Source organism: Elaeis guineensis, chromosome 13, assembly GCF_000442705.2.
Source record: "Elaeis guineensis isolate ETL-2024a chromosome 13, EG11, whole genome shotgun sequence".
NCBI classification, from domain to species: domain Eukaryota; kingdom Viridiplantae; phylum Streptophyta; class Magnoliopsida; order Arecales; family Arecaceae; genus Elaeis; species Elaeis guineensis.
The window spans coordinates 18,746,193-18,756,340 of record NC_026005.2 but is presented as its reverse complement, the minus strand read 5'-3'; the positions used below and the strand labels follow the sequence as shown (position 1 = coordinate 18,756,340).

Here is a 10,148-nt window from a genome sequence, read left to right as displayed (position 1 = left end):
GGTGGAGGGATGGGGGGAGAAAGACGGAATCTTTCTTATTAATCTTTTCTTTTCTGGCTTTGAAAATGGGGCACGTGGATAACCATGACCGCAAGAGATTGCTATTTCGGGCTTAACAGCAACGACTGGCACCAGATCCGCGCATTTCTCGGTTCCTCTTCTCGAGAGGAGAACCAGCCACAGCGCTACGTGTCTGCACGCGACACGTCGATGCGTCGACCTGATCCGTGGTTGTGATCGGCACTTCGTGTCAGACCCAAAATCAGACCCTCTTTTCCATGTGTGGACCACATGAGATGTCGATCGCGTGTCGGTGTCGCGAACTGGTTTCCCTCTCGGTGCGACAGCCGGTGGATTTGTTAAATACGTCGGCGAGTGGAGAAATAGAAGAGCACAAAGGACTCCGAGACAAAGGTCGGCACCCCGAAGAGACCCGCGGCGTTAGATTGTGGGCCCACAGTAGACGTGCGGTGCCTTTTTCTTTTTCTAGGCGAGGAAAGGGGGCGAGCGCAGGTGAACATATTTCTTTCGTCAAGTTTACAATTTGCGCTGGTCAGTAAACAACTTGTCCATCACCCGGACAAATTGCTCCGACCACACGCATTAGAAGAGTTTTTTTCGTTTTTTTTAATCTCCTCGTTTGTGACATCCAACAACTTTCCTTGCTAAATTATATGCGTACACCCGCAGGGATTGGTAATCATGCCGGGATGGCGGGTAGGCAAAGCTTGTTGCAAGCGATGCCGACCGTGATAATTTCTAACGACGACCACGGCAAGCGGCTGCTAATTTTTTGGTTTAAATAAATAACACAATCAACATCTAGGGGTAGCATGATAATTGATAAGGACAAACGTGATATATAATTCTTGTGCATTTTTTTAATGTATTTGAATTAGAGATAGAGAAAAAAAAAATGGCATTCATTGGAATAATTATGTCGCGAGTTATTTCTATTTTGACTTGGGATGTTTTGTTCATGAAAAAAATAATGCAAGTGTAAATGATTGCTGTATTGTAGAAGTAATGGCTTGTCGGGTGTATAGCAGCTATTTATTGCATGTGTCCAAGTTTATCCAAATCTTGTCCTTACTTTACTTCCTAATCAAAACTATGCTGATGTTTCTTGCTAAATAGAAAGGAAGTGAATGCATGGTTTGATCAGGGATAAATGAACTTGGATTAAACCATGCTTAGAAGAAAAAAAAAAGAATTAGACACCTTACTACTGGGATATTTGGTTTTTTGTTTTTTTTTGTTTTTTGTCCCAAACAACATTAAGAATGAATGAGACGCATATACAATGAAAGATAAAAATCTACACAGTACATAAAAAAGATTTTGTTATTACCTAATACAAAAAATCGATAGATAGTCCACTGCTGATACTCTTCCCTTAAAATCTTAGCTTGAAGGACATTCAGGATTCAAATTTGGAGGGTTGTCATTGGCATATTTCCATTGCACTGCTCAACCAGGTAATAAAACTAATCATGACTTCCCTTTTTTTTCTAAAAGAATCAATAAATCTATAAAAAATTAATCCTACACTAACACTCAATGATAAAAATGGCTTCATTTTCGTTCAACTTTAAGTTATTCAATAACCAAGCTTTTTATAACAGTAAATAACAAGCGATTAACTTTTCAATAACAATCAAATTTCATAAACATAAGGCTGTAGGATTAAAAAATGACAGTTTTGTTAACCCATTGACTAGTACTTTATGTACCAATCTATGTTTGACATCTTAATTAGGCATTAAAAAATAATTATTATATATAAATCAATCTATGTCTGATACCATACCAGACAATAGTTAAATGACTAATATGCAAAAGAAAAATCATGTAATCTTTTTGTATGAGAGTTGTTGAGAGAACAAGATATCAAGTGTAGTACAATTTAATATACATGTTGAAATCTTACTCAACCTGAAAGTTTAAACCACGAGAATATATGAATCTTGCTTTCTAACACTAATTTTCATGTAATGCGAGTGTAATGTGCCGTATATGATCCTCAACAAGACTGTTATATAATATAATCCTAGGATTACCTGTAAACGAATTTATTAATGTGCCAGAAAAAAAAAAATATTCTACCACAGGGGATTGATTTGCTTAGTAAGTCACAGTCTAAAGCAGTTCATTTATGTAATAAAGTTCATTATCAACTTTATTATAATTATTTTAAAAGCCGTTAACTTGCTGTCTTTCCTGTGTCCCAGGGTCCACTAAAGTAGGTTATCATCAACAGCCCACAATCGCAACGCGTCGCCAGTGTTGAAGCGTCCTTCGGCGTCTTTTTCTCCTCAGTGACTTCGGACACAGAGAGAGAGAGAGAGAGAGAGAGAGAGAGAGACGACGAAGGTTGGGGCGCGGAACTAGAGCGGGATAAGGCGGGCAATGCGGCGATCTCTGCGCTGTGTTCCGATCTGCCGCACCGTCGCTGTTGCCTTTATATGGGGGGAGGTACTTTCGTCGATGGCGTCCGTCGCTGGTTCCAGCGCCGTTCCACGCGCTCCGATATCGCCCCCTCCTCTTCCCTGAGCGAAGAACCGGGCCCCGCCACCGCCGCCGCCGTCGCCGACGAGGTGGCGGACAAGGAGCAGAAGGAGGACCGGCTCCCCCTCGTCGAGGTCTTGGATCTCATTAGCCTCCCGCTCCTCCGAGTCCCCAGACGATCCCGAATGACCGGGACCGACTCTCACAAGAAGGTCCGTTAGCCGATTCCCCACCTAAGCTCTGACCTTTTCCCTTTCTCTCTCCGTACCAAAGCTCTGACCTTTTCCGGAGTTCCTTGCTGTTCTTGAACTCTGCTCCATCTTTACGTCATAAATTTTGTTTCTTTTGTAGATCACTGTGCTCGCTGTCCAAATCTGTTTTTTTTTTTTTGTTAATGCAAAGATGGATTTTCCCCCATCTTTCTGTTTTTAAATAAGGAGGTTAGGATGCCATTCTTATCTCCTGTTCCTTTCAGAAGGAGATGAATCGATTAATTGGGGTTTCTCTTTATATTGGAATCTAAGTGGGGGATTCCGCGAAGGAGGAGGTGGGGCTCTCGCAATTAGAATTCTTCTTGTTCTTTGGGTTTGTTCAAGTAGAGAGCACCACATCCAACAAAAAACAAAAAAAAGAGGAAGAGAGCACCACCTCCTTCTGATCTTTGGTAAGAGCATTAGATTCCATTAAGTCCTTTTCTTCGTTCTTATTCTTTTATTCTGGAATCTGAGTTGGCGATTCCCTTTCTCTTTTAATCCAGAATTTTGCTTTCTAGAGTTAATTTCATCCGATTGTCCATCCCAAATCCAATTTTTATCTTTCCTTTCTAATTTTTCTATTGCATCTTACCGAAATTTTCTCTGCGTTGGGAATTATTATAAATCTCTTGAAACGTCGGTCAGAAGGAGCTTCCCATTTACTCTTATTGATTTTATGACGAGGTTGAACATGTTTTTTCCTTCTTTTTTGTTGCGTTTGATTTCACTGATGTGTAATATGTATGGTTAGTCACAGTTTCTCATGCTGATCTTGAATCGTTCAGAGCATGCTTGACAAGGAGTTCTTCACGGAGTATGGTGAAGCAACCCGATACCAGATACAAGAAGTCATTGGCAAAGGAAGCTATGGGGTGGTTGCCGCTGCGGTGGACACTCACACAGGCGAGAGAATGGCAATCAAGAAAATTAATGATGTATTCGAGCATGTTTCTGATGCCACTCGCATTCTAAGGGAGATCAAGCTGCTCAGGCTGCTCCGGCATCCTGACATCGTAGAAATAAAGCATATAATGCTTCCTCCTTCCCGGAGAGAATTCAAGGATATATATGTTGTTTTTGAGTTGATGGAGTCAGATCTTCACCAAGTAATCAAGGCAAACGATGACCTCACACCAGAACATTATCAGTTTTTCTTGTACCAGCTCCTTCGAGCTCTGAAGTATATCCATACAGGTCAAAAATTTCTGCAGATGAAGTATAGCTGCTTGACCATTCTGGTTTTACGTGTTATTGATGGTCGATGTTTTTATTTTTTATTTTTTTTTTGTTTTTGTTTTTTGCAGCTAATGTGTTTCACCGTGATTTAAAGCCCAAGAATATACTTGCCAATGCTGACTGCAAATTGAAAATTTGTGACTTTGGGCTCGCACGAGTATCATTTAATGATACTCCATCAGCTATTTTTTGGACCGTATGTGACTCTTTCCATTGTATCGTTGTTTTAGCTTTTTATAGTTGTTGGTGGTCAAATTTTTTGCTGACTCATAGTTTTGTTATTTTTCAATTCAAATACATGTATGTGATATTTGTGTTTTTCTTTTGTTGATTTTTGTACTTTATATATTTTTTTAGGATTATGTGGCAACAAGGTGGTATCGTGCCCCTGAACTATGTGGCTCTTTCTTCTCCAAAGTAAGACTAATTTATGGCTTTTGGGCTTATATTTGAACCCATATAACTTGATTATCAAATTTTATCTTAGTTGCACTTGATATGTATCTCAAACTCAATGATTATGCCCCTTGCTGTGGACTTGCAACTTTAAAAGTTAAACTGTGGTTGCATGGCTGCAGCGCAATAGTATGACAAAATAAACATAGATTTAGCCAGGAGTCCATTCTTGTTTTCCTTTGTTTTTTCCTATGCTCTGTGAATTATGAATAGATGCTGTGTCTGTGACATAAATTATATGAATTGGCACTGCTTCTATCACAGGCTGCAAAAGTATTGCTACTTACATTCTTCTACAATTCATGCGGTGTATGATTTAGACAGCCTGCTGCCTGACCTTTAGTCCTATGCTTATGAAAAAATGAGTTATATTTCATGCAGATGCTTGATTACTAACAAACTTGTATTTTACAGTATACCCCTGCTATCGATATTTGGAGCATAGGTTGTATATTTGCAGAAATGCTTACAGGAAGACCGTTATTTCCTGGAAAGAATGTGGTGCATCAGTTGGATCTAATGACTGATCTACTTGGCACTCCTTCACCTGAAGCTGTTGCTAGGGTTTGTCTGCCATCTCCATAACCATTTACCTTCAGCACAAACAGATGTTCATTGATCTAGACTTTATGCATCAACGTCTTGCTTTTTGGACCTCTTCTTCTTTTTCTTCTTCATCTTCTTCTTGTTCTTATTCTTCCCTGTTTCAGATCGTTGCTTTTCTCTAATATATGCTTCCATGTGAATCCATTATTTAAGCTATCCTATGTTATTGTGAGGAATATTAGTTTTGCCTTTTGCATGTAAAGGTTCTGTCCTATTTCTTTTACTTTATTCTGTTACATGATCTTGGCAATTAAGTGGCCTACCCGCTTGCATAAAATTTCTACCTGCCACTATATTTTTGTCATCTTTGAGTTTTGAGGCATATATGAAACAAGGAAAGATGAAAAGAGAGGGCAAAAGGAAAAAAATGAACAGATGTGAGGATCAGAAATAAACTCTTTAGAAGTCAATGAATTATGCATGGGATAGTTTGAGAATGTGTTCTTACTTGAATAGGATGCATATAATCCAGATGTAAAGCTTACAATAGTTGACTACTTGCAACTAGAAAATGAAGAATAAGGTTACTGATCTGCTAGATGCTGTCCTGAGAAATACTGACAAACAACAAAGTTTTTTTGGCTTTTGTGACAAAGGAAAAAGGGTTATAGTGACAGTAGAGCAGTATTTTATAGGGAAATATAGTTGACTACTTGCAACCCAGAACATGAAGATAAGGTTACTGATCTGCTAGATGCTGTCAAACAGCAATTGTTTTAATCTTTGTTTACAGAAGGAGATAAGGATTATAGTGACAGCAATTTTTATAGGGAAAAGAAGCAATTTTCAATCTACCTTGCAGAACCAAAACATGAAATAACGTGTAGTACCATTTCCTATATGATTCTTCTTCATACATAAACCTGCACATATGTTTCCTTACAAATGTTTTCTCCCTTATTATGTATGCCTTGTGCACCTCTGTGCATTAGTTTTTTGATATTTTATTTGCCTCGAAGGTTCTGTTCCTTAAATGTGTTCTTCGTCTTCTTATTATTAGTATTATTAATATTATTAGTACTACTACAGCTACTACTGTTGTTGTTGTTATTATTATTATTATTGTTATTTTCATATTCTCAGATTCGGAATGAAAAGGCTAGAAGATATTTAAGTAGCATGCGCAAAAAACCTCCTGTTCCTTTCTCGCAGAAGTTCCTCAATGCAGATCCATTGGCGCTTCGTTTACTAGAGCGCTTGCTTGCATTCGATCCTAAAGATAGGCCTACAGCCGAACAGGTGAGATTAGGCAACTTTAGACTACTTCATTCAACTGCACAAAAGTGTGATCTGACACTAAAGAGGTCAATTGGTGTGTGGCTTTTAGCTGAGACTGGTGTGTTCTTTTTTTTTTTTTTTTTAATTTTATAATTTTTAGGCATTGGCTGATCCATACTTCCAAAGTCTGGCTAATCTAGACCGCGAACCATCAACTCAGCCCATATCCAAACTTGAATTTGAGTTTGAGAGGAAGAAATTGACAAAAGATGATGTCAGAGAATTGATTTATAGAGAGGTACACTGCTGCAGCTTCATAATCATGCAGTGTCGTCAGACATGACTGCTGCAATTTTCACTAATGATGGAATGTTTTTGAAAAGCAAACAGATTTTGGAATATCATCCTCAGATGCTGCATGAGTATCTTCGAGGTGGAGAACAGACTAGCTTCATGTACCCAAGGTGTGCCATCTTTTTTTCCTCATCAACTAAGATATATGTTGACACATATCCAGCAGAATTGGGTAACTTAGTGCTTTGGAAATGTGGCAATATATGAGGTACATTAGATGAATCCTACAAATTACAGTATTAGAGGATAAAGCAATGATTTTTTTAAAGATGTTCTTAGATGTGACAATCGCTAAACAAGGCTATAAACAGGAAAAGAGTGGAAAGATTAAACTAGAGGAAGACCTAGGCCTTATAGATGAAGCCTGTGATTAGGATGCAAAACATGAACTGCAAATATTAAAGATAGTCCAAACATGATAGGGTTCATAGCATTTGACTTTGGTCTTCCTTTTCTTTTTTCTAATGAGTTACAAGGCATCCCGTACTTTGCAGCTTTTTTATTAGTAATTGAAACTAATCAATGTTCTATTTATCACTCATTTAAAAATTGCTGTTTCCTCCAATAACAAAACTGTGGAATTTGAAGCTGATTCTTAGACTAAAGGACCAAGCTTTATGAAACCATAAGCCTTTCTAATGACTTGATATAGTTAACCAAAAACAAAAAAGACCTATCTTTGGACACTTGCAAGTTTTTTATGTTAAAACCCTTGTGAAAATGATAATTTCCTGGGTGAATTGTCATGAAAGGGGCTTGGAGACACTTAGACTTGTAACTTTATGGCACAAGCTAACTTTCTGAGTGGTTGGATTGTGATTCCATGAACTTATTGTGAGCACAAGTCTGATCTTAGGTGATTAATATAGAGCAAGGTTAATTAGTTGAACTGCAGTGAAGCTCTAGATCTGATTATTTGGATCGGTTCTGAAATTTTTGGAGATCTCTTACTGAAGTCATCAAGAAGGGAATAACAGAGTGCTCTGCAGGCAGATCTTCAAGCCCTGGGTTCAATTTAGTTTCTACTTTGCTTCACTGGAATTAATGACATAAATGGATTCCATCACAACATACACACACACACACACACACACACACACACACACACACACACATACATATATACATATATACATCCCAGATTGTGATGGGACCTTAACTGGATGATGGCCCTGGCCCTTGACTCTGACTGAACTGCTTAATTTAACTGGAAAAGTGATGAGTTCAAGCTATCTTCTCACAGTAATGGCAGGTTAGGGGTTCCCGTTGTGATTTTTTTTTTTTTTTCCTAGCGGAATTTTTCTTGTTTTACCCTTCACAACTTAGTCTCATGCTCAGGCAAAATATCATGAAAATTGACGTCTGCTCATGTGATTTAGCTTACAAACTGATTCATGTTGCTCAAAAAACTTTCAAATGGATTCAATCATGATTCCTCATACTGATGCTAGTTTATTTCGTGGAAACTATGTATTACGAAACTTGACCAATCATGGTGTAAATGTTATCGTAAGAGCATTTTTTTGCTGCATCAAGTAATGATTAAAAATAGAGGATTTGATTTTTGTGGTGGTCCTCCCAAGGATGTTGCCTCATATTATCTTATTCAGGCATAAATCATGATCACTCTCTCTTTGTTGCTAGACTAAATTTACCATCTTGAACAATATCATTACTGGATTTTTCTATTTAGTTACCTTGATTGCATATTATGAGCAACTAGATGCGAAGGTTGGCACATGAGATACTTATTGCTTGTCGCATATGAATCTGTAATGCAGTGGGGTTGATCGTTTTAAGCGACAATTTGCACATCTTGAAGAGCACTATGGCAAGGGAGAAAGAAGCACTCCACTTCAGCGGCAGCATGCCTCTTTGCCAAGGTACCATTAGATATAATCAGCAAATTCTTATGTACAAGTATCAGTCAAGTTCTTATATGGTCCTAACTCCTTGGATGAACTCCATTTCATAGCGATGAAATTCTTCAGATGAGATGTAGGAAGATGGAATTTGTTGGTAATTTTAAATTCATTTGATTAACATGTGCTCTGTTACTTCCTTTGTAATAGAGAGAGGGTCTGTGCTTTGAAAGATGAAACTGCTGATCAAAATAAAGATTTTGAGAAAAGGACTGCAGCTTCAGTTGCTCGCACTACCTGTCAAAGCCCTCCGAGGTCACGCCAATGTGAGGGATCTGAGCATGCATATGCTGCAGAAAATGGCATAAGCAAACCAGACTGTAATGCCCGGAGCTTGATAAAGAGTGCTAGCATCAGTGCTTCCAAGTGTGTAGTTGTCAATGGAAGAAGGGAGTTAGAAGTAAGTATAGAAAAATTAACCTCTTGAATTTCTTTCATTGCTTCTGTAATTGGAAAATATTTTGCACAATTTGAGGTGGGAGTTTAAGGTGATTCTTAACTGACTGCTTATATGGCCAAGGTTGGTCAGGTTTTGTCCATGGGATTTATAATCTTCTAGACTGATCAAAACTTTTCACGACTTTGGATTTTGCACATCACAGCAATTCAATTAGATGTTGACTATTTTTTTTTTACATGCTAGTGCATGAATAAATGAATTCAAATATTAGCAACCACTACCACCCACCAAACAAAAGGAGAAGAAACACAAAAAATCACTTCCCTAGGAGGGGGAAAAGTGTTGTACAAGTTGAAGATAAATTGCTTTATGTTTTCCAGCATGCTCCATCTCTTGACTAATTAATGGATTATTTATAAATATTAGTTTTAATGGGGGCAATTTTGCTTGCAGAGTCTCTTGTCTGTGTGGATGTGACATTTTTGTTGCGCTAGTGTAGATTAAAACTTGTCTTAGAGCTGGTCCTTTGACTGGTTTAATGGACTGCAATGGAGCGCAACACCCATTTCACCTTCTTTTCCATGTGTTGTCCAAAGGATTTACCAGTACATTTTGATTTTTCTCAGGAGCATATTTTTCTGTTTGATATGTTTACGCTATCTATGACTTGAATAACTGAAACTCTTTTGTGATTGTTTATTCTTTCAGGAGGAGTCTATTTCGGAGCACACAAATGAGGTGGTTGATGGATTGTCACATAATGTAGCAGAGTTGTATGCCTAACATTGTGAAAGTCTTGAGAACATTTACTAGGTTACTGAAACCTTTGTCAACCATCATTATTGGGCTATAAGCTCCGTATCATGCTCAACATGGTTAATTTTTTAAAGAGTTCGGGTTTCAGGTCAGGTATGAGTTTCCATGATACCAAAGCATTACTTGTTTTTGTTTCTATTGCAAGTTATCAGAAGTCAGAATGTTAATATGGCTATATATTAGTTATTTAGCGATGTCAGGATTCCTCACTCAGTCTGCTGATTTTTTTTTTTTGGTCATGTATACCGTCTAAAAACTTTGGTAACGAAGGAGCAGCAAACCTGTAATTGTTGAAACTGGCCATATTGCTGTAAAAGAATTGTCAGTCTACTTGGTAAATCTGAAAGCATGACAAATATTTTTGACATGTTATTATAA

General features: G+C 37.9%; 1 protein-coding gene across 2 annotated transcripts; it reads left to right on the top strand.

Moving 5' to 3' along the window:
• Positions 1-2,280: 2,280 nt before the first annotated feature.
• Positions 2,281-10,148, top strand: LOC105056340 (mitogen-activated protein kinase 9). Of its 2 annotated transcripts, none has more exons than XM_029267923.2 (11): positions 2,281-2,720; positions 3,548-3,956; positions 4,067-4,194; positions 4,356-4,415; positions 4,869-5,018; positions 6,144-6,299; positions 6,439-6,576; positions 6,669-6,742; positions 8,414-8,515; positions 8,705-8,954; positions 9,663-10,148. In XM_029267923.2, exons 1-11 carry the CDS (start codon positions 2,466-2,468, stop codon positions 9,735-9,737), a joined length of 1,797 nt encoding a protein of 598 aa, XP_029123756.1. In that variant the 5' UTR covers positions 2,281-2,465; the 3' UTR covers positions 9,738-10,148. The 2 variants fall into 2 exon arrangements, with proteins under 2 accessions (XP_029123756.1, XP_073103460.1); XM_073247359.1 differs by lacking the exon at positions 2,281-2,720 and adding an exon at positions 2,968-3,172.